The following is a 27,220-nucleotide window of genomic DNA, read 5'->3' on the forward strand; positions in this document are numbered from 1 at the left end:
AATAAAACATAATGAGCATTGAGCATTCATAGTTTTGGTACCACAGCTTTATTGCCCTCCGGCCGTTATCGTGCCAACAATTTTGTGTAAAACTTCGGTCGTCGTACAGTCTGGCAGTTCCCGGACGCACGCTTTTCCCGTTCCGGCTAACTGGCCCACCCTCGGGTCGATGGGAAGCGTTCCCAGGTGTGGCACTTGGGCCAGTTCGGCCAACAGTTTTCCGCCGCCGGACGAGAATATGTTCGTACACTCGGAACAGTGTGGACACACGAATCCGCTCATGTTCTCCACAATCCCGAGTATGTTGATGCCCGTCTTCTTGCAGAAGGTAACCTCCTTTCGGACGTCTTCGACGGCCATCTCTTGCGGTGTGGTCACGATGATCGCCCCGTCCGTGTTGACCCCCTTCAGACACTCCATCACGGTAATGTGCTCGTCCGAAGTGCCCGGCGGTGTGTCGATTATCAGGTAGTCCAGCTCGTCCCAGTTCACGTCGTCGAGAAACTGCTTGATCATGGCCGTCTTTTTCGGACCGCGCCAGATAACGGCATCGGAGCGGTTTTTGAGCAGAAATCCGATCGACATTACGGCGAGCTTTTTCTCCGCGCTCGTGTATACCGGCACCCATCCCTCATCGCACTGGTGGACATCGTGATCTTCGAGGCCGAGCAAAAACGGAACGGACGGACCACAAAGATCGATGTCCAGGAGGCCAACCTGAGTGAAACGAGCAAAGACCGAATTGAGCGATAACGATAAGGGCACACCGAGCTTCCTTTTCAACCTTGTGATCGGCTTCTGCCAGCGTCAGCGCAAGTTGGGTGCTGACTGTAGACTTTCCCACACCGCCCTTGCCGGACAGCACTAAAATAATGTGCTTCACTTTATCGAGCATTTTAAAACAAACGGAATAGTTAAGTAAAACCTAATCTGGCCGAGTGAAAACATGAAACAAAACAGAAATTAAATGACAGAACGACTTGTTTGACAGCCGCGGTTTATTGATGCGTTACAACACACGTTATGTGCGTTACGCCGCGTGAAAGATTTAAATTGAAAAATAATTATCCGTTTTTGAAATGGCTCTTTGAATACTAAAACTGCCATTGCCAAACTGTAATTGTTGGAACGTTACCGAAAAACATGAGTGGCCATGTGTGTCCTCGTCGCGAAACAGTCTCCAAGCTGTACATAAAGAATGCCATCCCAAAGGTGCAGAAATACAGCCACATTGCTCTCGTTTCCGTATTGCTCCCGTACGAGCGATGCCGATACAATACGGGCCTCGAGGGCTAGGTTGGCCATAGACCGAAACCAAGTGGGACCGATGGCCACACGAACAATGGCAGCGAGTCGCCGGGGCGTTTGTAGGTGAAGTATGGTCGCACGTACGAACGGCGCATTTGCCAGCATTGTTTGCAGAGCTTTCTGTGCCAATCGCAAGCCGCATCATAGGCCCAGTGTGGCTGCGTGAGTGTACAAAATTCGCTGCAGATTTCATATAAAAAACATATCACACATGAAGAATATCCCAGTCTTGCATCGCACAATTAATTTGAGTAAAATGGATACAAATTATATTCGAATCGTACAAAACTATTGGATCACAATCGTAAAACAATGATCATATAACAATCAACAATATATAACATAAGTCAGTCGACTTGAGGGTACCCTTCTCCGTCATTTGCCAGCACCGTTCCACCGTTCCACCGTCATCCAAAAGTGGCTCACGCTTGCGGTGGGTCGCTACAAAGGTAATAATGTCCATCTCTTCACCGCTGCAAACAAAAATCGTGTAAAAACGCCCGTTTTATGTTCCGTTCGCAATCGATCATCGCTTTCCTTACTTTTGGCCACGCTGAGGAGTGCTCAGCTTCTCCAGCAGCATCGTGTCCCCGGCCACGAAATGTGTTCTCTTTGTTGTCCACCTCACCATCGTCCCCATCGTCCGGTGAATCCTGGGTCTACTCGTTCATATCCAGCGGCTTGTTAGCGCAATTGGCCGCCAGGCACTTGCAGGAGCCCGCCTGACAGGAGATGCCCGATTTTTTACATCCGCACCGCAGCGTGGAGCAGTTGCCTTGGCAGGAGCAGCGTGGCTGGCTCTTGTTGACCGTTTCGTTGGTGCTACTCGGCGTATCGGGTGTTTCGCCCGGTGCTTCGCCCGGTGCTTCGCGCGAATCAAATCGAACCTGATGGGGAACATCAATGTCAATTGCATCACTGCCGGCGGTCCGCCGATGGGCTTGTTTGGCCTCCACCGATTGGATTAGCTGGACGATTTTCTCCAGCTCCAGCTTTATCATCTGCTCCTGTCGGACACACACGGAGCGCAGCTCGGCTTCGAGTTGCTGCACTTTTTTCATCAGTAGACGAGTAGCACTTTGCTTAGAAGAGTATTGATTATCGATCGCTGCGTTGCTAACCATTCCGCGATCGTCATCGTCCGTGAGTATCGAAGACCTTTTCCTATCTTCCTTCGGTGTCTGCTGGATCATCGTTCGCAGGGTAGAACTTTGCTGTATCGATTGTGTAACGACCAAGTTCAGCGGCACGGTTCGTTCCATGTCACCCGGTTGGTTGATCGATTGACGTGATCGTTGCACAGGCGGAACAACCGCAGGCTCTTTAACCGTCGTACGAGTATTATTATTACCAACCGATGATAAACCGTTCGTTTGGTTCATCATTCTCGGACCATTTTGCGGAATAATGTTTGCGATGCCAGAGGTTTGACGCTCCTCACTATCGCCGCTGCCGCGATTTGTTTCGTCCACATTCGAACGTCGAAAGGTTGTGTTTCGAGTTCGGCTCTCAGAACGAATAGGAATCTGCAATGATGGCGTACAAGAAACATTAGTACGTTCACATCTTCGGTACTGAATCCTAAACACCGACCAACGACCGTTTTCCTTTCGAGCTCATACTGTTACAATGTCAAGTTTATGGAACCAACGTTTAGATACATAAGTTTGCTAACCAACAATCAAAAACACAGAATTAACAAATGAACACATAGCGAACACCGACTTCGTTACAATTTTCAAGCCATCTGTTTTGCGATGGCGTTGGTATAATGGCGCTTGGCGATGGGGTTGCGAAGTTTATTATATTTTTATCCATGGATGATCATTTTCGTAACGTCTCGATCGAAACGAAATCGATTGTTTGACAGCCGCGATTTACCGATGCGTTACAATACGCGTTATGTGCGTTACGCCGCGTGAAATATTTCATTTGAAAAATAACTATCAGTTTTTTAACTGACCCTTTGAATACTAAAACTGCCGTTTTAAACTGTAATTGTAGGAATGTAATCGAAAAACATGAGACGCGTGCTCCATTAAGTATGTGACGAAAGAGAAAAACACATTCAAAGCGCATGGTTAACGTTCGCGGTAAAAATCTCATAAAATCTTTATTTACATTGTCTTCTACTACCTAGCACCTAGTCAAATAACTGCTGAAGGGCTTCCTCGTTCAGGGCTATCAGCAGCATAATTATGGCCCCCAGTGTCAGCCCTGCGAGTTGAATAACAATAAGCTTCAGCTTCTGTTCGCTGTTGGCCAGATCGTTTCGCATCTCCGGCACCAGATCCGACAGTGCGATGTACAGGAAAGTGCCAGCCGTTCCCGCGTAGATCCAGCTAACGACCGACTCGTGCAGCCCAGTCAGCAGTAATCCTAGGGCCATTCCTGCAAGTGGCACAAACGACCAATTAAATTGCTGCTCTCTGCTCCAAGCGTACTCTTGTCACTCACCGATAAAGCTCAGGACCGACGATACTATGTTAAGGAAGATGGCCCTTCGGATGCTGACACCGGTTTGCAGGAGCAGCGCAAAGTCTCCCAGCTCGTGTGGCAGCTCGTGGCAGAGGATGGCAAACGACGTTGCCAGTCCGGTGACGGGATCGATCGCAAACGCGGCACCGATCGCCAGCCCGTCCGTTATGTTGTGGAGTCCGTCGCCTAGAACCACCATGAAGGCGACGGCCGTCATTGGCTTCCGGGGACTCTTTTTCGCCAGCATCGTGTTCGCTTCCTTCTCCTTCGTCACCTCGGAGTGCTCCAGCTCGATGTCATCCGCGTGATGATGGCCACTAGGTGGTCCGGCCACAGCTGATCGCGGTTCGACCCTATTACTGTGCGAACTGTGGCTATGCGAGTGACCGTGTGTGTCCCCATCGCGAAACAGTGGCAGAATCATCTCCAAGCTGTACATAAAGAATGCCGTCCCGAAGGTGCACAAACACAGCCACATGGCTCTCGTTTCCGGTGACGAACCGTGCTCCGGCCCATGGTGATCACCGTGATGCTCGTGGTGGTCATGTGGAAGCAGTGCGTGGGGCAGCAGGTGCATCAGTGCATCACCGCACAGCGTTCCAACGCCGAGTGCAATCAGGAACCTCAGTATTTCGTCGTAGGCGATGGACTTGGCTAATGGCACCATCGCCACTCCCACCAGGCCGCACAGCGAGATGACCAGAACGCAGGCGGAGGCGTAGATCCATGCTGGGGACAGTTAAAAAGCAATCAAACCGGGTGCTCTGTGTACCCACGTTCCCCCCCACGAGCGGTCCGTAATAATACCTTGCGAGAACGGTTTCTTTTCCCGTTGAGGGTTGGCTTCCTTCTGGAGCTTCTGGGTGCAGGCACGCTGATCAAGCTGCACCAGAAACGCGGGACAAAGATCCTTAAACTCGGACGGCGTGATCTCGATCCTCGCGTCGTCAGCCAGCACCTCGAGTTCGTGTTCGTCACTGTCCTCCGCATGGTTATGTGCCAGGGATCGCTCCCGGCGATGGTTGTGGTGTTTTGCCAGCACCGGTTCCTCCATCACCAGGTGCACGATGGACATCGGTGATAAGCAGTATGGCACATCTGTTTGAACGGAAAAGAGGGCATGTTTTCAACCCAGTTACGACCCCGGCCGCGACGAACGTGCGGCATCCCGCGGGATAATGATAAAAACGGGCGTGATAGTTTCGCTCCTCGTGACGCGGAAGACGCGCCAACCCGGAACGTCTTAATACCGTCGTTTTATTCTGTTTGACTTCACGCTGATTTCAACACCCTTGTCATCTCTGGCCGGTGGTTTGTTGTTTTCGAGAGCGTTTAAGCAATAGAGAGCACGGGCGGGTAAACATTTTGCATACCAGATCTGTTTGCGTAACGCTGACTTAGTAGTGTTTTCGTAGAAAACGCCCGTAACCTGTTTTCGGCTGAGCGTTCTGTTTTGAATGGGTCCAGCGAAGCACCCAGTAGGTGTCTGGGGTTGAAATGCCAACCATTGCCACCAAGATGCTGGAGATGATCAATTTTATCGATAGATGGTCGAGAGACCACGGAATTTAAATAACATCAACAGGAAGTCTGCATCGCAATAGGCTTGGCTAGGAGTGGCTTCCGGATAGCGAGGCACAAAAACTAACCGACATCATTTGTTTGACATTTCCTTCGGATATGAAAATCCATGAACAAAAAAAATGATAAATTCCTGTGATTTTTAAACTACCTATAATAGATTTTGCGTAATAGGTACATCGTGCATCTTTTCTTGGTTGTTTCTTGATGCGTCTAACCCTAACTTGGAGTACATTTCATTGCCGCCTTTTACTGGGAAAACCCAACACCGATGGCTGACGGCGGGTGATTAACTACCAGCGGCCTGTTTCAGTGCATTTGCATCGCGTGAGACCATAAACGGTGCCGACAGCCGGCGGGACGAAAGCCCCTCCGGCCGGCCGGCCAGTAAACCCCCGTTTTGTGTTGCAAACCGGTTCGTCCGGGGATTGCTCGGTGAAAGAAAAATGTCAAATCCAGACGGTCGGATACAAATTCGCCATTGATTTGTCTCAAACAAACACAAGGGCCGGGAGCTCGGCGAGGGGCAAAGGAATTTCCATTTCTTATGCTACTCGTGAGCCGGCAATTAAACGCTTACCGTGCGCTAAAATCAATGGCCGTAAAAGGTTGCGCGCACGCGGAACATCATAAACCCCAACACATCGGGCCCGATAAGCGACCTAAAGCGCGTCTCGTGTGGCGCAGTGATCCGTGACATGTTTTGTGTTGGGCCATCGTTGGGCTCGATTCTGCAGCACCGTTTTCAAACTCAGCCAGATGACACGGGCCAATAAATTGACCGTTTTTTTGGTACAGCGAGACACAAAGAGAAGATCCCCTCGTACGTTCATTATGCTTCACGTGCATTCTAACGAATTTCCATTCATATTCTCGCGACTTGGCCGCGGCAAGCGACAAACGACTTGAATGCTGATGAGAAGAGAAGCGGCCCTTCGCTGGCTTCGTTCGTGCGTCGATTTTAAGACCGCCCAGCCCCCCAAAATACTGTCCGGCCCCCTCCGCCAAGGGAGGGCGCCACGATGAATGAACTTAAAATTCCTCCCTCGAACGCCAGGAATGCGCCGTAAAGGAGTTTTGCACACACCATGGGACCTCCGGCTAAGGGGTACGATTCTTATGGTGCCGCACAAGTCACGCTGATCGGCCGCTGATCGACAGCAGGCGATCGCCGGTTATGTCGTGGGCCCCGTGGTATCAATCATTAGGAACCGGAGTTGAGAAGTTACTGCCTAAACAGTTGGAAAAAATGATGCGCTTCATGCAAAAGAGAAAGCCTCACAGAAAAGAAAACGTCAGCAGCATAGCAGCGCAGGGCGAAGGCCGAAAACCGATCGATTCGCGATCGGTTCAGTGAACTTCAGTGGCCGACCGCAGCCTGCGGTCTCCGTGAAGGTCGGCCGCAGGCCGGTGTGTGTTCTCCGGCCGTGTCTTCTTGAAGATTTGAGTGACAACTTCTGTACAAAATTATGGTTCCTTAAACTGTTTCGACGGAGCGCTCATCAACCTTGCGGCTAGACCTCGAAGATCAGAGATATGGATGGTTCAGTGGACGATATGGAGCACGTTCTACCGGTTTATCGTACCGTGCGCACACGCACTCTAGCGCAACGCTCTAGCTCAGACAAATAAATTAATGCCATCCTCCGAGCATAAAATCGGCTGACGGCATCATCTCACGTTTCGCCGCCCGGTGAGCCTCCGTTTGGCAAAAACAATATAAAAATAGGTGTGCCAACCGAAAATAGTGGGCCAGAATCGGTCGAAACGGCGGAACATTGCTAATTGTTTTCCCAAACACTGGAGCAGCAGATTGGATTGTTTGGTGGGGCCTTTTCGCACGGCTCACTCGCTAACTGCGCAGTCAGGGCTCATCTCCGCACGGCACGTAATGATCCCTGGTGTTCCTTATCTCGGATAAACACAGAGCGTTTCGGGAGATCGGACGTCGAAGCCGTCGGGCGAGTGGCTGCCGGAACTGACCCACGGGCAATCTAGCAGCGATCTACGGGGGCCGTGTGGCACTTTTACGACAGATTAGTCCGATGATGGACTTGAGGTTCGACGTGCCTGGCCAGTGTCTGGCCGGTGTGTGTGGGCGGTGATAAGCGCACCATAAGTAGCGTCAATTGGCGCGGCCGACGGCGCACCATGTGACCTGAATGTGTGTCCACGACGAGCGCCTCTCATTAAGGTGTTTGTTCACTGCAGCCGTAGCCTGGATTGCGCTCTGGATTGCTCCGAGAGCGCGTCAGGTGACCCAGCAGACACTTACTTTTATTCCGCGGATGCCGGTGTCGAGGATCGTGAATTTCTTTGAAGATCATCTCTTGCCAGACGCGACTGTCGCCATCGCTATCTAGTGGCGCCGGGTGTTCATCTGGCGGGCTGACGGTGGCCTCGCGGGATGTAGGTTCCACCGTGCTAGTGGTGCTGGTCGTTGTAACCGTACTGGTGGGACCAGCGGTTCCGCTGCTAGCAGCACTTGTGTGCCGATGTCCCGTGTGGTGATGGTGGCCACCGGCGGTGTCCGGGAACGTGCTGGCGAACGTTATCACCGGTGGCTCCGGTGTTGAGTCATCCCGATCGTGGCGATGGGACGGCGGTTGCTTGCTGCCACCGTAGACGTCGTAATCTCCGAAGTCGTACCCTTCCGGACGGTGCTCCTTGAGGCCGTGCGAACCGCTAAAGTCCAGCCCTCCCAGACCGAGACTGTGCATCAGATGTTCCAGGCCCTGCGGAGTCGGAGGCAAGTGTGGCATGAGATAACAATGGCCACAATGACTGGGTCCGATCGATCCGCTTTCGGAGAGCAAACGACTCGTCCGATTGGATGCGACCTGGAAGCGTCCTTCTACCTGCCACGAATTCAGTCGTGATCGTGACACTCCCAATACATCACCAAGAATCCCGCCCAACGCAACCCAATAATTAGAGACCAGTTTAAGCACACCAAGGGCACACGCCGCAGCCTCGGAGGCCGCACTTCCTACCCACCTCGAAGGAGATCACTCCCTTGCTGCCGTACTTGTTGAACAGATATTTGAGAAACTTGTTTTCGCCGTCCGCCGTCGCCTGGGGCGGTTGGGTCGCACTCTGAGCCGGCGACTCGGATGGCGTCGGCGTCTGGGGTGCTCCAACTTCGAGAGCCCCGATGCTCGTCGTCAGCCACAACATCATCGTCAGCCCCAGCAGTGCCAGTGCACTGGCACCGGGAATCGTGAGGAATTTCTGCGACGACGCCATCGCCACGCTTCGAAAGGTTCTTTGCGGTGTCGGACTTGTTGCCGACCTGTTGTGTTGTGTATCGTGCCGTTCTCAGGCTCACGGTCACAGTGGGCACCCTTGGCAGTTCGAAAGGATTCGTGTAAGATGTGGCCCTTTTTTTTCACTGGCGGCGTTACTTAACGCTCCCTTCAATCGGTAGCCGAGGTTACGCCATTCGAATCGCACTCTCACCGACTGACGATTGTTTCGTTTTCGTTTATTGCTGCACTGCCCTTCTAATGCTGGGTAATGGCCCACAATGGCACTTGGAAATGGGAGCACACGCACCACAGAGACGCCCAAGCGTTCTGCTACGGAACGGACGCAATCACATAAACGGAAGTGAATGGCACCGGTGGTGGCCACCGTTACGGCATGCTGGGTATCGATAAACAAATAAACGGCGAACCGAGCTTCGAATGCGGCGCGGCACGCACCCTAACGCGGAACAGAGCTCTTGGGTGGAACGGACACGACGGACGGATCACGGACCGCTACGACCGGGGCGACAACATGATTGCTACTGACGGACGGATGCCTGCGGACGGCCCCTGGTATACACGGGTGGCCACGGAGATACACGGTTTTATCTGCGGCGACGGGTGCTCACGCTCACGGCGATGGAGACGGTAGTGCTCCGTTCAAATAAAGTTGTCCCCGTGTCCGGGGATCACAATCTTCCGCGATCGCGCCCTCTCACGAGTGCTGCCAGAGCTTTGGCGATGGCGCTGGCTGTATTCGGGGAGAAGCTTTCGTTACCATTGGCAACGCCGGAGAGTCGGAGAAACGCGGTGGCGGACTCGCGATCTCTGAGAGACCCGCGCAGCTTCACGGTCGTCGCTCGCGCCATTGTTTATTGCACGCACTTCGCGCAATACCCGCGAATATCCGCGGTGGTGGCAATCCATCTTCATCATCTCTGCCCGTGGACAGCTCAGCCAAGGGCCGGGTTGCCAGCGCGCTCACGTTTTACCTGTTTCGGAGTAACTCCCGGACTAGTTCCGTTTGAGCTGCCCCGTGTCATGGCGAAGGGTTTCGCTTTCACGATGTCACAGCATGGTGTCACCGCGGTCACATCTGCTGATGCAATCGAAGGTGTGAAAGCGCGAGCGACGGACATTGAACGGATCGGAGTCCCACGAAGCAGTCCGGCAACACTGCGTGTGTTAGATAGTTGGCCAAACAAATAAAATGCGCCCGGAACACTCATCACCAAATCCCCGCTCACTAATTCACGCTCGAGGCAAGGTAAACTACAGCCCGGACCGCGGCTGTTGACCGGGGCCCCCGGGGGAATAGTTTGCCGAAGCTCATCTCAAACACTCTCTCGTGCAAACACACACGACGCGAGCCGCAGTGTCTCTCTCGTGCCAGACACGCCGCTGGTCCGGGGTGAAGGTTTGTGTAACTGTCACTTTAAATTATCGCGCGCGCGCCCGCGCGTGGTTCATGCGTCACGCTTCTTCCGGTGCCGGTGACTTTTGTTATTTCAACCAGATTTTCGGCAGCCTCTTTAGACTTGAATGGTTTGACCCTGAAATTTCGCAGGATCGTTGAATGTAGTCCACGGCACCGGGTTCGGGTTGAGGGCCACAAGATCCAATGGGGTTTTGGCAATGGCAGTGAGGCTGAAAATTGCGGTCGAAGGTCACACGCACGGTTAGTGGCAATTTAGTGGGCCACGCAGATTGGACCGCAGAGAGAGTGTGTCCTTTACACGGGGAGTGTGCAAATCCTTTCACTCCAAGTGTCCGAGGCCGAGCATCATTTGATTAACGCAAATTGATACAATTTCATAAATTTGCCATCGAGCCGGCGCGAAATCACCCGGAGACGTTCAAAACGTTAATCCGCGCAGCAGCGCAGCGAGCGCGTTGTTGGCACGGCACCAGGGGAGTAAATTAGTATGTGGCTTGAGTTTCTGTGCCCCATGCCAAATACATCCGTGGGTTTCTCCATGCCACGCCGCGTAGAACATTCCGGCACCGGGCAGAAAAGCCATGTGCGGAGATAGATGCTGATGGTGAGCTGCTACAAAGTACGACGACGCGACGTCACACCCGGCCGCATGTTTGTTGATAAAAATCACAAGCGCGAGTAGGCGTGAACGCCCGCACCGTCAATCTACCGTCCCCCGGATGAGTTCAATTAGTATTCGTACGATGCGCCGGGGGTTCTGTGGCGCGTCGCTGGAGCATGTATGCAAATCTGTGAGTTGAACTTTTCGCTGGTCGCCCTGGACGCAGGCCTGCGATTTATTAATGGGCTAAGTTAATTAATGGACAATGCAGAAGGGTTCCGCCGCTGAAGGGATTGATCGTTGATGTGATACCCAATCCATGAGCTTTATTGTACAGCCGGGGGCTGTTTTAGAAATCACTGGAACCGGGATGTGAAGCTGATCGTTCATCCGAACACGATTTTTGACCGCTTGATTTCTATTTTGTCGAACATCTGAAGTGGTAAGCTTAACCCTCTGAGATAATTAATGTGCTCGTTGAGACACTAAATATGCATCAGTCAGATCGAAGCATTTGGCTACGTTAACATCAGGCCTTCGAGATCGAAAGGATCACTCATACGACAAACTGCCAGCTTTGCGTTATCGTTATCATCTCTTATCTAGCTAAGTGACCGATTCAACTTTCGAAAGACCTCCCTTTGTTTACACCTCTTTTAAGTGTTCGCCCATTCCGCTATGACCAGGACCGAAAGGGGTTTAAATAGGAGTGTTCCGTCAACCTGTGCACAGTGCAACAATATGGGCTCCTATGGCTCCTTTGCGGTACAGAAAAGCTCTTCCACAACGAAAGTAATCAAGTACGAACACACGTGGATCATAATCGAGCCCAACGAATTCGAATCGCAGTGTGTAGAGTGCGTGATAGCGACCGACAACGTGCGTTGGCTAGTCAACGGCTGTCGGACAGACAACCGTCGCTATCATGAGGAAGGCAAAAGTACCTGTAAAGATTGCATAGGCCCGTACATAAAGCTTCTGTCTGGTTCCTGCCGATCAGCTATAATCTGCATTCGCGAGGAAGGTCAGAATAGACGAGTTTCCCTGTCGCGGCGGGAATTTCGAATGGGATCGAATCCGATTATTAAATTGCAAGTTAGCCCAGGGGATGTTACAACGAATCTTCCACTGCAAGAAAGGCGCCAAATTATGGTTGAAATCGAAATGTGCGTAAATAAAAATAATTAAGTACAGAATGGTTCGGTGGTGATTGATCATCGTTAATTAGGTGTGCCATGTCTTCGAAATCGAGTTCGAAAGGATCATCTAGATCAAGGATCACGATAAACTGGCACCACTTGAGCTGTCAATTCTGGACAGGTAATCAATCTCTTTTGTTAATTGACCGTGGGTGCGTAAGCACGTGTTTCAATAACAATATGGGCTCCTATGACTCCTTTGCGGTACAAAAAAGCTCTTCGGTGACGAAAGTAGTCAAGTTCGAACACACGTGGATCATCGAGCCCAATGAATTGAAATCGGAGTGTGTAGAGTGCGTAATAGCGACCGACAACGTGCGTTGGGTAGTCAACTGCTGTAAAGTCAACACATTGCACCCTTTTTACGGTAACGTCCGTCGTCAGGTCTGCGCTGATTGCAACGGTCCGTACATAAAGCTTCTGTCTGGTGTTTGCCACTCAGCTATAATCAGCATTCGCGAGGAAGGTCAGAATAGACGAGTTCACCTGCCGCGGCAAGAACTTTCGACGCGTTCGAACGAGATCCGTTTGCCAATTACGCTAGAGAATAATGTAAAGCAAGCAAGGCGCAAAATTATAGTTGAAATAGAAATGTGCGTAAATAAAAATGATTAAGTACAGAATGGTGCCTGACTGATCAACGTTAATTATGTGGGCGTGAGAATATTTTTAGACGTACATTAATATATCCTACGGTTTGCCACCGATCTTTCTTTCCTTAAGCTGCTAAACGGAGTGGTGGTTATCGTTCCAAGAGAGGAGATTTATTAGCAGTAACTTATTGGTCGGCTTACGGTCTAGAAAATATTCTATAAAATCCCTTCGCAAAATAGGGTCGATAACAGTCTTCGTTGTTCTGTTGTGTTGTGGCGTGCACTGCGCTCGGCCAATTCGGGGGAATGGATGGGTCGCGCACCACGGTGCTCCTCTCTTTATCATTCGCATCCCACATTGGCCCCCTGTTTCGCTGGGCGCGTTACGCTTGCGTGTGCTGCGTATACTGCTACGTATATGATTTCGAATCGTTCTTATGCTAAATTGAGAGCTTGACGCGCGGGAAGATAGCTTTCGTTGGCAGACATTACTGGAGCGGTCCCGTTATTCTCGACAGTTGGAATGATAGGGTACAACAGAGCCTATTTACAATGGTTGTGTGATATGTGAGCAATCTAGAGATTGCTGAGCGCGTGTGTCCGTGGTCTCCGGCGTGTTTTTCGTGGCCACTAACTAGTCTACCTTGTCGCTGTTGGGCATGCACAGGAACAGCTTTGCGCAGAACGTATTGAACGCCTGGGACTTTTGCGTCAACCAACTCCACGGTTTAGCGATCGTGATGTAGTACACCGGAATGCCCAGCAGTATGATCAGCGTGCCGATGCCAACCTCCATCGGTGACTCGAATACCGAGAATATGACCAAAAACCCGGCCGTCAGCAGGAACACTACGGGCACCACGAGGGACACCTGTGGGATAGTAGGGGACGGCACATGTAGCTATGAGACCTTTTTGGGGGATCGGTCCTCCGGTGGACGAACCTTGATCGGGCGGTAAGTATCTGGTGCTTTCTGTCGTAACCGAAGCAGTCCGGCGACCGAAATGAAGATGAACAGAATCTCCACGTAGCTCACGTAGTTGATGATCGCAAAAACGTCCCGGATAAAGAGCAGCAACAGGGTAAGAGCACACTACACAAGGACAGCGGATTCGATTAGTTCGGCCACACGGTGGTCAGTGAGCCGCGGGACTTATAATTACCAAAAACAGCAACGATGGTATCGGGGTAAGGCAGTTAATGTTGATCAGTGACAGTGCCGCCGGAAGGTGCCCGTTTCGTGCGCCGACAAAGAACAGCCGCGAGGAGGCAAAGATGGCACCGTTTAGCGAGCCGAAGGTGGAACACGCCACAAACAGGGGCATCGTCCAGGCCATGAAGCTTAGCATTTTCTCCGCAAACGTCACCTGCACGGAGGATTACAGATCGATTAGGGATTGTGTTGTTTCGTAGGACCATTTGATAACGCACAGCGACGGCTTGTGAGGAGAGCATCTCGTCCGGAGGCAGCACCGCAAAGTAAGCAACGTTCGTTATCACGTAGATGATCGTCACGACGGGCATACTGATGCAGATCGCTCTTGGTAAATTGCTGCAAAGAACGGGATCAATTAGAAACGGGTAAACCGCCCTTTGGGCCATTGCACCCGTACCGGTAGGGATCTTTCAGCTCTTCCGTGACAAAGTTGAGATAGTTCCAGCCCGAGTACGAAAACAGTCCGTTGTAGAACGCCACCGCTATGAAGCCGGGCTGTAGTTTCGAGTTGGCGAACGGGGACTCAAGCAGTTCCGTGTTGCCGCTGAACAGATGCCAGGCTCCGGCCCCTGCAATGACGAGCAGTGCCAGCACCTTCATCCCGGTGAACGTTTCCGTTACCCGGGCGACCCATTTCACGTTGCGACAGTTGATGGCCGTCAGCAGACCTGAGGGCGAAAGAGACCGAAATTCGTTACATTCTGATCCGTCGCAAAGAGACAGCGCAAAATACAGGCACTTACAGGTTATGACGGCCGCCAGCAACCGGACGGACTCGTACGGGGGCTCACAGGTGGGCCAGAGTGGCTGCAGAAGGTACTGCGCGAACGTGATCGCCGTAATTGCGTTGCCGGCCGGTACGAGGATCAGCAGGGCGACCCACAGGTACAGGAAGGCTGGCAGTGGCCCGAACGCTTCGCCGATGTACGCATAATCACCGCCGGACTTGGGTATCATCGTTCCTGGGGGCAGCACGGAACAGAAAGAAAATAATTTATAATTTTGTGTTCGGTTCCACACCACACCACGGGACACTTTGGGCCAGGACCATGCGCACCGTTGCGCGGGAACCGGTTTTTGGCGTTTGCACCGAAAAAACTGTACCATGAAACTTGCAAGCCGTGAACTCGGGGAGAATGATATGATTAAGGGGGATCATATTTTGTCGTTTTTTGAGAGAATATTTGTTGAATGCAAATTTGAAACGGGTTGAAAAGAAGAATATTGTTGGCTTTCAAGTTAAGGGGGACCAAAACAGCTTAACGCGATGTTTGCAGGAGGTGACCGATGATCATTCTTTTGCATACTTTTGCCGTAAAAATGTGGTGCTAGTTTTAGTTGTTAATGATTTTCCTGTATAAGATCATTGTATAGATCTATTTGTCAGAGAAACTTGTTGCTAGGATGGCATCGATCGCGCGCTTCTTATCATCTTTAGTGGCGCTTGCGTTTGAAATTCGAAATATGTTTCGATTTCTGTTCCTATTCATCCGAACGATCGCGCTGTGAGTGTTCTAGAGAGCATCGCCTCGGTCCTTATCAAAGTTCCGACAGACATTGGAGCAAACAAAACGCGTCGAAGAGAGCCAAAAGTAGCAAAAACGCGTTCAATTGTGCACTGTTGATAGCAGCACCTCCAGTGTCCAGTCTAGTCGCATCGCGTTATGTGACACAACATAGGTTTGGGCAACAAAATATTACTCTGTTCCGGCTTCTCTTATCAGCATGCCTTCCTTGTCTCGCTTTGGCCCGCTGCCCACTCCACCGCTCGAAACCACTCAACCAAACACACGCAGGAACCGATTCGGCGTGGTCAGATAGCGATCTGGTAAACACCGACTATCGGCTTCGAGTGGTCGTGCGTTCGGGTCGAGACTCTTTTGTACTCTTTTCTGTATCATTAAAAAACACACCCAGGCATGATAACAGCCGCGGAAGCCAGCTGTTACTGCTGTGCGGGTCGAAGATCGCAAAAACCGGTCCAAAAAGCCTATACTTACCGAGCTCGGCGTAACAGAGAGCACCGACCATACTGAGCACACCGGACAGTATCCACACGATGATCGCCTGCCCGATCGATCCGGAGTACAGCAGGACCCCTTTGGGCGACACGAAAATACCGGCACCCACTATCACACCGACAATGATCGCCACACCGTCCATCAGCCCTAGCTCCTTTTTCATCTTAATACCACCACTGCCAGAGGCGACGGCGGCATCCGCAGTGCCATCGGTGGCTGGCTTGGCCTCTTCGCTTTCACGCCTGAAGCCCTGTTGGGCTGGCCGGTTGTCCATGTCGCCTACTTTAGCCATCGTTCCTTCGATATCACACACCACACCAGCACCGCACAGTAGAAGATCACCCGATAGTGGGGCTTTAGACACAGAACAGAGCGAGGAACAGATTAAGGCACACTAAAGGCAGCATAAAGGCACAGGGTTAGGAGCACCGCCCGGATCGAGCACTAAGGTTAAGGTCACGCCGGATCCCCGTCAGCAGCACAGCAGCGCTCCGTATAACACCACTGAGCAGTAGCAGTAGCTACCGGCGTCGTCGTCGATCGTCGCCCGGCAAAGGATCATAGCGTGTGCCGTCGGGATCGTGTGCGTGTTCCTGGCGAACGGCCAATAACCGGGTTGGCGGCGCCGCGCTGCAAGCTGACGCAATCGTCTCCTGGTGATGCTGTTTGGCCCGCAATCTAGAAACGGTAAAAGGAAAAGATCCATTAGTGTGGTGAAATTGGACCAAACATTGAGCGCGCAGAGTAAGTGGGCAGCCTCAGCAGCAACTGGAGCGTGAGTTCGCGGCGGCGACGAGCAACGTACCGGCCTTCTCGGGATGCTACAAACGACTAACACGGACAATCGCCAACAGGCGAACCGCGATCACCAAGCGGAATCTGCTTGATCGTAACGTTCGTAACGCAACGAACGGCGACGATAGGCAACGTGCGCGGGATCTTCGACACACGAAGATCGGGGATCGAAAGTGCTTCAGTGGGAAGGGCGGAACCCCCAGAAAATCGTTTTCCGGCAGAAGCCCCCAAAGTGCCACAATTAAAGACACCGACAAAACAGTCGATCCTCGCTTTCTTTTTGCTTCCCGGTTTGGCAATGTTTCGTCGCTCTAACGGTTCGCCGTCGCCGGACGGATGGACGAACCAACTACGGAACCGCGGGCCCGACGATGCTGATTTAATTCGGCCTACCGCACGCTCGTTTACCCCTTCTTTTCGCGTACACAAATAGCCACCGAACGCGGCGCGACGCGCGCGGTATGTTTTCAACACGGCGGACCACCGCGGGTTTGTCTATAAATGTGTCCAACGGGTGAATTGGGGTTTGTTTTTGTTTATTACCGACGCACGGCAGCGGATAGCTTCCGGCGGAATGTCGGCACAGTAACTACGGTGAAGTGGAACAGTAGTTCTTCCTCCGCCGAAAGTCAAACGTAAGCCGGAAGCGTTCCTGTTTGGAAACGTGACCCAGATCGCTGAGACTCTGTTTACAATTCTGCATTAAACGCAAAAGTAACTGGATACTCTTCCAATTTCTTTGCCGATCTCTACGGTGCCCCATAAATGGGTTTGAATCACGCTCTTCCTCTGGCCAACCCAGCTCTCCCAAGTAGCAGGCAACCCGACACGCGCAACCGTTCCTTCGTGCTGTTTGTTTAGCCATTCTGATGCCCTCCCACGGCGGCGCAACTCATTAGCTGCCGAAAGTTATGAACCATCAACCCCTTCGCAGGCTGGCCAATCCGGCAACAGCACGGACAGTTTAGCATGTTTTGCACCAACTACCGCCCAAGTGCGTTTACCAAGAAACCATCCGAACCGTACCAAACAAACGCCATCCATTAAGCGCGATAATTCAATCAAAATCACATCCACTTTGCCGAGGGCCGCACAATAAATCATCCCGCACCGCGTGTGATTCCACAGCCGTAGTCACGGATACGTTGTTACTCGCCGGGCTAATCCGACGGCGCAACAGACTGGCTGGTGGCCGGGGCCGGTAAGTAAGTGTGCGAGCCGTGCTTTGGTGTTATGGTCGATTTCGCCAAAACGCTGGCTTCGGGGTGCGCAATTTCTTCCATCGTGTTCCGGAATGCGCTCTCGGATTTTGGGTGGGTTGAATGGAAGATCATGGAATGGAAGACAACTGCTACACAAAGCCGTTTGCCGTTTGAATGGCCCACTAACGACATGCACACGCGAGGGCCAGCCATTCCAGGAGTGCTCCATACAAGTTGCCCTCCTTTAAGGAATATAGACAACCGTCCCCGGGCACGGACCCGGATTTCAGGCCCCACTTTAGTGGAGCAAATGAGATTTGATTAGCCGCTGGACTTCGTCTAGAGGTGGCGCGAAAGCCGATTGAATTTAAGGCGCGCGCACACACAAGCCACGAGTCGTCTGCGGAGCAATTCGAGTCGAGAACACTACACTCGGTTTACGTCATTTTGCCAACTACGCCAGAACCGCGACACGGCGACACGTGTTGTACAAAAAACGGGGTGAACATAAAGAGGATTAAGCAACGTCTGGAAACAGACACCACGGCTGAGAACTGTGTCAACAATGCCGGAGCAGAGGGTCGGACGCATATGCTGCATAAAACATAAATGAAGGTCCGAAAGTGAATTTTTGCCATCACTTTTGACAATTTCGGCTCTTTATTTCGGCACTATCAGCTGGGACGCATAAAACGATTTCGAACGTTTTAAAAAGCGTTTTATTATTATTGTTCACATTAAACAATTTGCCGCTGGATCTCGTGTAGCAAAAAAAAGTGATGCAATACTAATATTTACATCCACTCCATTCGGTTTTAAAGCCAAACAACATTACCATTGCCGCAACTGGAACTCGATTGATTCAACAGCCTTGCGCAATTTCACAGTAACTTCCAGTAAACATTGCCGTTCCCCTTCCGGCCGTTCCGGTGATGTTTAAAGTTCGAAATGACTCATCGTACCGGGGTCCCTGCTTTTTTCTCGCAGTCTAACCCTTCTGTTCTACAACCGACTGCAATACAGTGCAGCTGCAATGCAGTGAACCGATTTCTGTGCTTTCTCTATCGATCCCATGCAACGTCGTGCCCTCCACGTGTACACAGCTTGGCGGGAGAGTAGTCTTTTTTTGTTTTCGTTCAGCTCTCGTTCTGGGATCACGCAACCCGCTCCGGTGGCCGTGAGACGCGAGCGAATTTCTTACCTTCGACCCCTTTTGGCAGTGGCCGAAGGAAGCGCCGTCTTCCACTCTGTCGCAAACTGAACACGTTGTCGCCAAACGCCAACAGAACGGAGGAATTAAAACGGAACGCACGTTACAACCCAGCGGACTTCACCGGCTAAAAAAGGGTTGAATTGAAACCGTACAACGCAACTCTTTCAGACAGACTGAAACGAAACGAAACATTAAACTCGAACTCGTCTCTCGCGCACATGTGGCGAGTCCACCCGGTCCAATGCGTCGCGTGTGTTTTGTTGCTGTCCCGCTCTCGCGACAGTTGTTTCGTAAGCAAACGGCAAGTTAATTTCAAAAGCAGTTTTCGGTTCGTATTCACCTTTTGGTGGAAAAGTGAGCAATTTCACCATTGCTTGTGACAACCTTGGCATCTGTCAAATGCGAACGATACAAATAAAGTTAAACGGCTGTTACGATTCAGTCAGCTAACACCACTCATCGAGTAAACTTTTAACACTTTTAAGTTATAATTTCAGCTACATTCCCTACTCGGGCTGAAATGGACAATGGACTTCGAAACTAATCCGATTTCCCGCCTAAACGTAACCGACCGTAACGGCGGTTCTAGTACTCTTTTTGTAACGTTTGTAACGCCGTTATTTGCGCAACTGTCAGAGCCTGGCCGGTTTATTTTGACAGTTGCGTTTGTTTACGTTGCGTGGCGCACGTTTTTCGGTCGCCGGTAGTCGAACTACCGAAAATTCGTTATATTTTGCAAAGTTGGGTTGGTTTTTCTGAATAAAAATGCGTAACAACACTCCGCCTCATTCACCGCATCTACTCGGTGAGGAGGAGGAGGAAGATGACGAGCTGGTTTACGTTGGCGATGCAGACGAAGTGCTCGATGCCTGGGAACGGGAGGCCAATGGTTGGTGCATTCGCTGTTGGAGACTTGTTTAAGATTATAATTGCCTGATGGTTGAATTTTTCTAGCGGGCATGGACGAAGACGATGAAGAAGACGAAGAGCTTATGGCCGGCGATGAAGCTGCCGCTGGAAACCACAGCCGATTGCCTGGGCGCGATGATGCCAAGCTAACGTTCAGCAAACACACATCCCCGGTGTTCTGTGGCGCCCTGCACCCAACGGAAGACCTCGCTGTAACGGGTGGGGAAGACGATAAGGCGTACGTCTGGAACACCATCACCGGCGAGGTGGTGCACGAAGTGACCAACCATAACGATTCGGTGATTGCGGTCGACTTTAGCCACGACGGAGCGTTTGTCGCGACGGGCGATATGGCCGGGTACATTCAGGTGTTTAAAGTGAGCCAAAACTATCGCCAAGTCTGGGAGTTTACGCTGGGCGACATGTGCTGGATGCGGTGGCACACGGGAGCGCACGTGCTTTTGGCCGGTGCACAGACGGGCGAGGTGTACGTCTGGCGGATACCGTCGGGCGACTGTAAGGTGCTACAGGGACACGGTGCAACCTGCGAGGCAGCCGAACTAACGCACGATGGCAAGAAGCTGGCCGTTGGGTACGGCGATGGACACTTTAAGCTGTGGGATCTTAAAACGAACACCACGGTGATGGATGTGCCGCCAGGGCCCGGATCCTCTACCAGCATCATTTCACTAGCGGTCGATCGGGAAAGTCAACTGTTCGTGACCGGCGGAGATGGCGGCTGTGCGTGCATCATCGGGGCTAATGGACCGGTCGGAAAGCTGGCGGATTCAAGCGCGGCGGACAGTACGGTTGAATCGGTGCTCATCGATTATCCCGATTTCGAGCTAAAGGTGGCGGCTACGGGAACGCTACTGGGCACGGTAACGATCTGGGATGTGGCGCGACAAACCAAGCGGGTCCAATGTAGCGACGATGAGCCAACGGGAATCACGAAGTGAGCTTTCGCGATCGGCAACCGCCTAAAATGTGTACTTACATTACGATTCACATTGTTACAGGATGCTCTGGCTGAAGGACAGTACGATTTGCGCCGGAACGCTCGGAGGACAGATCAAGGCGTGGGATCTACGAAGCGGGTCGATGCGATTCACGCTGGAGGGTCACTGGGACGCCGTGCAGGCCCTCGTCTACCACAAAGAAAAGAACCTTATCCTGTCGGCATCCGAAGATGGGACGGTGAAACTATTCGACGTCCCGACGGTTGAGTGACGAGAAGATACCTTGCCCACAATAAACATCCGACTTCTTGTACATTCGCTAGCCACCGCCTTTTGGGTTTTTTGTTTTCCGTAAAGCAATAATTTCCCAGTAACATGGGTTCACCTGGGACCCCTTCGTGGCGAAAGAGCGAAAGAGAAGGGTAATGCAAAATAACCCTTCACCTCGTTGATCTTGTCACGGAGCAATAAAAGTGGCGTTCCCAAAAATTCATTAACGGTACATTGTCTCTTGTTGCTGGTGGTGGTGGCCACAGGGAGGAGATCGTTAAATTGTTCGCCAGGTCCGATAAGCAAGAGGCTCACCGTCAAGTAGTCGGGCTGCTGCTGCCGCTCAAGATCTCAACACGACGTCGAGAATGTATCCGCCGAATTGGGTCAAAATGCAGAACATGAAAAGGGATGTAAGAAAGCCGAAATATTATTTTGAGAAAACAGGTTTCCCCGTGAATGTTCCGGCCGGCGAGTTCGCGGGAGAGAAGTAAGCGCACTGCATACATATGCATATACTGTTTTCTCTGTTTGTGCTCACCCTTTTGGGCGTTCTCAACGCGCTGTGGGAAAGCTGGGAACCTGAAAGCGGCAGCAGAAAACAAAATGCAATTGGCGCATCTCTCTTGACCGATTTGTCGATTGTTGTGCGGTCAACACGCGGTTTCACGAGACCGTGTGAAAGATTGTGTTAGATCGTGTCTTGTGAGTAAAGAAACTATAAAAGTTAGTGTGTAAACTACAACCACACTAGCTTTAGTTGCAGAATAGGTCACGGCGTGTAAGGCTGAATGAAGCTGAACAATTTCGCACCCTTCGGGGTCTTCGATCTTCGTCGCGCGAATATCTCTCGCCGGAAGACGACGATCGTGGGGTGATGCAAACATAACTGTAGTGTCGCGAATGATGGGTTGAACTTGCGCAACGGCGCCCCAAGATTGCACGGTTCGGCGAGAGGCCAATGGCGCCATAAGTAGCGAATAGGTCGTACCGATCGACACGACCATTTGCTCATTTCGTACCCGTGGTGATGTGGAGGGAAATTTTACTGGCGAAGAGAAAACCTGTCGCCGACGACCAATTTGCGACGACAAACGCACCGATCGATCGATTGGGTAATGAAAATGTAATTCTACACTTCCTGGCGGCAGCGAACGAACGTTTGCAATTAATCATTATCGAGGAGCGGCCGGCGAAACATAAAATGAAACATGAAACAGCCTCGCAGCGGCGCGGCAACTCGCCTGGCTTGCCCGTATCTTGGAGATTTCTAAATGTCAGCGCCTCAAAGCGAAGAGGAACGTGCGAAAGGCCACTGCGCGACGGACAGCTCCCTTCCACGCCGCCACAGGTGCCACAGGCCGATCGCTCAATTGGCGCATGATTTAAATATCAAACCCCTCAGGTGGATCGGCTTCCTTCAAACGCCCCACAGCGCCCCCCCAGCGGGTATCCCCTCGTTTCAGGTTGCCGGTGGGCACGTCTTCGTTTCGCGGACATCGGAGCGGCGGTTTGTTTTGTTCTGCGGAATCCGACTCCGAGTTTCAACGCGTGCGTCACCTCCAAAATTCTTGCCACTTGCCGGCGGTGTTGGCGATCGAAACCTGTCGTGACTATAAACGATGGCCAAAGAACTGCTCTACAAAAGGCACACCACAACAGTACGGATGGCCGGCACCGGTGCCGGTGGTGGCGATACCGTTACGGCAGGCGAACGTCACTCGCGGATCGTCTTTTTGGAGAGATGGATTGTGTGGGGTGGTTGAGCGGACATCGCAAGAAACAGGTTCCGGCATGCGGTTCTCTCGGCGCACCCCACGCGGCCCCAAAGTGAAACATTTATAACATCGCAACTTTGTGGTGGGGTTCATTAACTAATTTGGAACCCCGGTTTTAATTGTGTCATTTAAGCTCGATGTTGGGTCGGGAAGAACGAATTCGGATCGGAAAGCGGAGGTCACGGTTTCTTGTTCCTGCTTTATGGCCCCGAGCCGCGTGTTGAGATGGAGAAAAGAAAGTTTGGAAGAAATTCTACAGGGAAATTGAAGCCAACATCGCATTTCGTAAGCCTCGGGGCGATCGTACACGCTGGGTGACACTCATTAGCAGGGCCCAGACTCTCTAACACTGAGCTAACTTTTACTTGATTCTTGAATAAAATATAGTTCTAACGGGCTCAGCTGTCACCGGTCACCGCGATCCGGTTCTGACTAATTAGCGATAATTAACGCCCAGCTACGAAGGCAGCGACATAAACTCGGTCGTTGGACCACTTTGAGGTTACGAGTCAGCTTTTTCTTCTTCACATTGCACACAACATCCAGATTGGGAGGAAATTTCCCTAAATGTTCGGCTTTGTTTTATTGGAGCAGCGATAAGTCCCGAAATGTGAGCTTGGCCGCGGAACGAGGGTCGCCCCAAATCTGTCAGGCTTAGTAGAGAAAGCCCAGTTCAGGTGAGGAGTAACCTTGACTGACGGCGGCACCTGCCGCTAATCTCTCAATTACTTCGTGACCCCGATACTCGCCGTAAGCTGCTACAAACTATGCGCACTTCTCGCGCGCGATCTGTTGCTGAGAATTTGTCTACTTATCCCAACCTAACGGGGCATAGTTTTCATTATTTACCAAGCCCTTAGCGTTGTTTCGGTGGTGGCGGAGAGATTTTCAAACTTCTCAAGCGTCTCAAGCAAAGAATGGCCGCGGCCAAGAGATGATCTCTACACGCGGAGCCACCAACCGTGGCGGTGGATCATTAGACGCGACGCGCAACTCGCAACCCGCTGAAGATTAGACAGACCTCTGGGATATGCTCAGAACCCGCTCGCTTTATGGCTCCCGGTGAGGGGAGAGGATTTTCCACCTCGCCAGCTTCTTTCAGCAGCTTTCCACGCGCGACCGGAACACTTCAAAAACAACACCCCGAGGAAACACGGAACGAAAACAAAAGCCCCACCAGTTAATGACCCGTAATTGCCTTTCTGAGGCACGTACTGGGCGTCGTGGCGTTCCGCTTGGCATTCTTCCCAATCGAAGACGATGATGCTTATACTGTTTATTGTGTTTTAATAGGCACGCTTTATGAGGGACGAACGGCTTTCTCTGCGGGTTATTCACACTTTTCCGGCTCTCGGGTTCTAGGGTCTGTGGTGGGTTTTAGCCGAAAATTTTCTTAATCGAAGAACTGGCCACACCATGGATATCCTTTACCAGATCCACCTTGGCATGCATCACGTTTTTCACGGACTGAACGACCGATCGTTCGCGGCTTTCGTCGCTGTCTTCACCCGATCGGTCCTCGTCGGAACCTTTTCGCCGGTGGTGAGGGCGATGCCGCCGATGGTTCTTCCGTCCGCAACCTTTACACTGTCCTTTGTCTTGGCCGCCTCCGGGCATTCCAATGTCGACCAAAGCGGTGAGGGTATGCTCCAGACGTTCCAGTATCCAGGCGAGATAGTGGAGCACATCGAGCACTCCGACGTACCCGTGGGTGTCGCACCGATTCCGGTAGATGTTGATCTTACTAATGACGCCCGCAACGGTCCAGGTTCCTGACTCGGTTGCTTGATAGAATCCTCCGCCCTCATCGCCCAGACAAGCGTTCGTACCTGCGTTTAGGTGAGATAGAGATCAAAACTTCCTTGTTGAGGGCTTTCCAACCGCAGACTTACCATTTCCATGACCCGCACAGAGCATCTTGTCCGCGGAGCGCTTGTCGAAGATCCGATACACCACACACAGGCCACCGTCGACGATGGGCATCGTGGTTGCTTGTAGAACCGGAGACAAATCGTGGTTATCGGGATCCGTTCGTCCGTAGCCGGCAATGAATCCAGTGCGACTGACCGGCTCCCTGTCGGACGTTTCGTTCTCTTCCGGAAGGCAGATCGGTTGAATGTAATCGTCGTATTGAACGTCCGCTTCGAGCCGTAGAAGCGCCATCTGACTGTCGTCACTCGTTTCCACCGATATCACGCGAACCTCCCGTGTGGTGGTCGCAGCTTCCCACAGCTGGTGCTGCCCGAGTTGGACCAGGTACGGACGCTTCCGGGGATGCCAATCCTTCACGCACCGAGCGGCCGTCACAATGTGGTTCTCGCTGATCAGCGTTCCTCCGCAGACGTATTCACGCGAGCGTTTTGATAGTTGGAAGATGGCCGCATGCCAGGGCCATTCACCGGCCAAACTCCGCACTCCGTTCACGATGAGCGGCATCTTGTTGATCTTTCGTTGGCCACAGGCCGGACGCTCCTCATCGGCCGGGGTGTCGCTCGGGGGCAGGCTTAGCTTTTCGCTCCTTCGAGGCCCCTCGAACGAAGTGTTACAAACGGTCGCAATCCACGCACGGTAGTGGCGTACCTTCACGTAGGCCGAGTACTGCTGGGTGTCACAGATTGCCGTGTGCTCATCGCGCAGGGCCGTGAAGGACACGATCCCTTGCAGTTCCCAGCGGCCCTGACGGTACGCGACGAAGCCGCCACCCGAGTCCCCGTTGCAGACGTTCGTCCCGTTGGCGTACCCACCGCAAAACATGCCATCGTACATCGTGTTGGCAAACACCGCCGGATTGCTGGACAGACAGCGGGTGTAGTTGACGACCGGTACCTCCGTCATGCGGAGCCAACTGGACACCTCGTCGAACTCGGTGTAACCCCAGCCGGGGACCTTCCCCATCGTGCGATAGAACTCGGGCGGATCGTCCTCGGACGCATCAAGACACACGGGCAGGACCCGGTCGGTAAACCGGACCGGGCGGTCTAGCTCCAACAGTGCAATGTCGTGCCGATAGGTCCCGGAACGGAACTCGGGGTGGACGTGTACCTTCCGAACACCAACCCGTTCGCTGCAGCCCTCGTCTTGACGCTCGCCGAGGTCGTGATAACCGAGCATTAGCTGGAACTTCTCGCCACTCAGCGGGTACCCGTTGTTCTCGTTGACGGCACAGTGAGCCGCGGTCAGGACGAAGCGATCGCTGATCAGGGAACCCCCGCAGTCGTACACGGGTACGGCCGAGTCGAACTGATAGATGGCCACATGCCACGGGAACTCGCCACGGATCGCTTCCGACGGGTGCCTGGGGAGGCCTCCCGCTGCCTGCAGTATCGGTAAGCCACAGCGGACATCACTCGCGTACGTTCCAGCACAGTTTGATGTGGCCTCAGACGAAACCAGTGACACGGTGATCCACAATCCCAGAAACACTGAGAACATCCACCACCGGACAACGACTGAACGCTTCGGATCCATTCTGACTACTGATAGCGCTGATAGGTGACGTCTTTGTGGAGTGCGCAGCGGACGCGAGCATTATCGCTCCGTCCGCGGTGTGTTTGTCCACTTTGGGAGCGAATTTTCGACCGCTGATTGTGATGAATGAATCTTCACTTAACGAGCGATCTGGAGTGTTTGCCAATCAGAATGAGACGCGGATGAGCTCACCCGGGGATGAACGTTCATTGGGGTTCCTCGCGGCCCCGTGGGCGAAGTACTTCAGACTGGGAAGTTGGACAGCTGTCACGTGGAAACGAACCTCGCGAAAGGTCATATTAGTTTTGAGGAGAAATTGAGGAGCATGATCAAGAAGATGGCAAGTGCTGAAGTTGTTTATTAGTCATCGCATGAAGGAGAGTCTTTTTTGCATTGTCCCCGGGATACGTATAACTTTCCATTTGGAACTTAAAATGTAAGTCCCAGTCCCAAAAAGGCCCACATAATTTAACTCATATCTGATTGTTAAAAAGAAATGTTGGTGAAGCTAAAGACCCCATTTTCAATCTTTCGCCCATTCGAATAGTAATCCGACATTCTCGGTTTTTTTCGGAATGTAAGTAGGAAGATGTCTACAACAGGGCAGTAACTAATTGACAAAGCAATAACAGAAAACTTAAAGATATGAACGCCTAATCGTAATTTTATTTTATCGTCAAATTATGCACCCATCTTGATCGATGACCCTGTACATTCTAGTCTGGTGGAATTCGAAACACAGAAATGAATTTGAAGCGACTTTAACACACGGATGCCCAGCTTAACGCTTTGGGCTTTGCTGCCCAAATCCAAGCACTTTTCCTTAGCTACCTAACACGGAAACATGCTTAAACACCAGAACCGTATTAATCGGTCTCTAATGAACTTGAATTAATGCCGATGATTTATCGAAAGAGAGTGTGTCCAAACAGACTGCCGAACT

At 52.0% G+C, this 27,220-nt stretch overlaps 5 protein-coding genes across 5 annotated transcripts; 1 reads left to right on the plus strand and 4 right to left on the minus strand.

Annotated features, from left to right (window-relative positions):
- Window positions 1-48: 48 nt before the first annotated feature.
- LOC128267511 (cytosolic Fe-S cluster assembly factor NUBP2 homolog) lies at window positions 49-944 on the minus strand. The gene is made up of 2 exons (XM_053004361.1): window positions 785-944; window positions 49-717 (listed from the first exon to the last, which is right to left on the minus strand). Exons 1-2 carry the CDS (start codon window positions 893-895, stop codon window positions 49-51), a joined length of 780 nt encoding a protein of 259 aa, XP_052860321.1. The 5' UTR covers window positions 896-944.
- Window positions 945-3,402: 2,458 nt separating this feature from the next.
- Window positions 3,403-8,821, minus strand: LOC128278010 (zinc transporter ZIP6). The gene is made up of 5 exons (XM_053016640.1): window positions 8,365-8,821; window positions 7,643-8,102; window positions 4,594-4,884; window positions 3,766-4,515; window positions 3,403-3,699 (listed from the first exon to the last, which is right to left on the minus strand). Exons 1-5 carry the CDS (start codon window positions 8,611-8,613, stop codon window positions 3,452-3,454), a joined length of 1,998 nt encoding a protein of 665 aa, XP_052872600.1. The 5' UTR covers window positions 8,614-8,821; the 3' UTR covers window positions 3,403-3,451.
- A 3,820-nt stretch (window positions 8,822-12,641) lies between these two features.
- On the minus strand, window positions 12,642-16,506 carry LOC128277707 (Y+L amino acid transporter 2). The gene is made up of 8 exons (XM_053016208.1): window positions 16,489-16,506; window positions 15,663-16,361; window positions 14,406-14,624; window positions 14,060-14,330; window positions 13,878-13,998; window positions 13,610-13,813; window positions 13,390-13,539; window positions 12,642-13,317 (listed from the first exon to the last, which is right to left on the minus strand). The coding sequence occupies exons 2-8, from the start codon at window positions 15,973-15,975 to the stop codon at window positions 13,081-13,083; spliced, it is 1,515 nt and encodes a 504-aa protein (XP_052872168.1). The 5' UTR covers window positions 15,976-16,361; window positions 16,489-16,506; the 3' UTR covers window positions 12,642-13,080.
- Window positions 16,507-19,658: 3,152 nt separating this feature from the next.
- LOC128267902 (angio-associated migratory cell protein) lies at window positions 19,659-21,049 on the plus strand. Its single transcript, XM_053004851.1, has 3 exons — window positions 19,659-19,782; window positions 19,848-20,757; window positions 20,822-21,049. Exons 1-3 carry the CDS (start codon window positions 19,659-19,661, stop codon window positions 21,030-21,032), a joined length of 1,245 nt encoding a protein of 414 aa, XP_052860811.1. The 3' UTR covers window positions 21,033-21,049.
- Window positions 21,050-24,186: 3,137 nt separating this feature from the next.
- LOC128269299 (transmembrane protease serine 9-like) lies at window positions 24,187-26,277 on the minus strand. The gene is made up of 2 exons (XM_053006731.1): window positions 24,702-26,277; window positions 24,187-24,638 (listed from the first exon to the last, which is right to left on the minus strand). The coding sequence occupies exons 1-2, from the start codon at window positions 26,275-26,277 to the stop codon at window positions 24,187-24,189; spliced, it is 2,028 nt and encodes a 675-aa protein (XP_052862691.1).
- Window positions 26,278-27,220: the final 943 nt, after the last annotated feature.

This window comes from Anopheles cruzii, chromosome 2, assembly GCF_943734635.1.
Source record: "Anopheles cruzii chromosome 2, idAnoCruzAS_RS32_06, whole genome shotgun sequence".
In the NCBI taxonomy this organism is placed as follows: Eukaryota; Metazoa; Arthropoda; class Insecta; order Diptera; family Culicidae; genus Anopheles; species Anopheles cruzii.

What these genes read in the sequence shown, in the direction of transcription:
- LOC128267511 (XM_053004361.1), bottom strand. Translation starts at nt 895, where the DNA reads ATGCTCGATAAAGTGAAGCACATTATTTTAGTGCTGTCCGGCAAGGGC. An exon ending in TGGCAGAAGCCGATCACAAG is followed by an intron (nt 718 to 784) that starts GTTGAAAAGGAA and finishes CGTTTCACTCAG; the next exon opens with GTTGGCCTCCTGGACATCGA.
- LOC128278010 (XM_053016640.1), bottom strand. Translation starts at nt 8,613, where the DNA reads ATGGCGTCGTCGCAGAAATTCCTCACGATTCCCGGTGCCAGTGCACTG. An exon ending in CCGGCATCCGCGGAATAAAA is followed by an intron (nt 4,885 to 7,642) that starts GTAAGTGTCTGC and finishes CCGTTCAAACAG; the next exon opens with ATGTGCCATACTGCTTATCA. An exon ending in AAAGAAACCGTTCTCGCAAG is followed by an intron (nt 4,516 to 4,593) that starts GTATTATTACGG and finishes AACTGTCCCCAG; the next exon opens with CATGGATCTACGCCTCCGCC.
- LOC128277707 (XM_053016208.1), bottom strand. Translation starts at nt 15,975, where the DNA reads ATGGCTAAAGTAGGCGACATGGACAACCGGCCAGCCCAACAGGGCTTC. An exon ending in TCTCTGTTACGCCGAGCTCG is followed by an intron (nt 14,625 to 15,662) that starts GTAAGTATAGGC and finishes TGCTGCCCCCAG; the next exon opens with GAACGATGATACCCAAGTCC. An exon ending in GAGCTGAAAGATCCCTACCG is followed by an intron (nt 13,999 to 14,059) that starts GTACGGGTGCAA and finishes CGTTCTTTGCAG; the next exon opens with CAATTTACCAAGAGCGATCT.
- LOC128267902 (XM_053004851.1), top strand. Translation starts at nt 19,659, where the DNA reads ATGCGTAACAACACTCCGCCTCATTCACCGCATCTACTCGGTGAGGAG. An exon ending in CTGGGAACGGGAGGCCAATG is followed by an intron (nt 19,783 to 19,847) that starts GTTGGTGCATTC and finishes GAATTTTTCTAG; the next exon opens with CGGGCATGGACGAAGACGAT. An exon ending in GAGCCAACGGGAATCACGAA is followed by an intron (nt 20,758 to 20,821) that starts GTGAGCTTTCGC and finishes ACATTGTTACAG; the next exon opens with GATGCTCTGGCTGAAGGACA.
- LOC128269299 (XM_053006731.1), bottom strand. Translation starts at nt 26,277, where the DNA reads ATGGATCCGAAGCGTTCAGTCGTTGTCCGGTGGTGGATGTTCTCAGTG. An exon ending in CTGTGCGGGTCATGGAAATG is followed by an intron (nt 24,639 to 24,701) that starts GTAAGTCTGCGG and finishes ACCTAAACGCAG; the next exon opens with GTACGAACGCTTGTCTGGGC.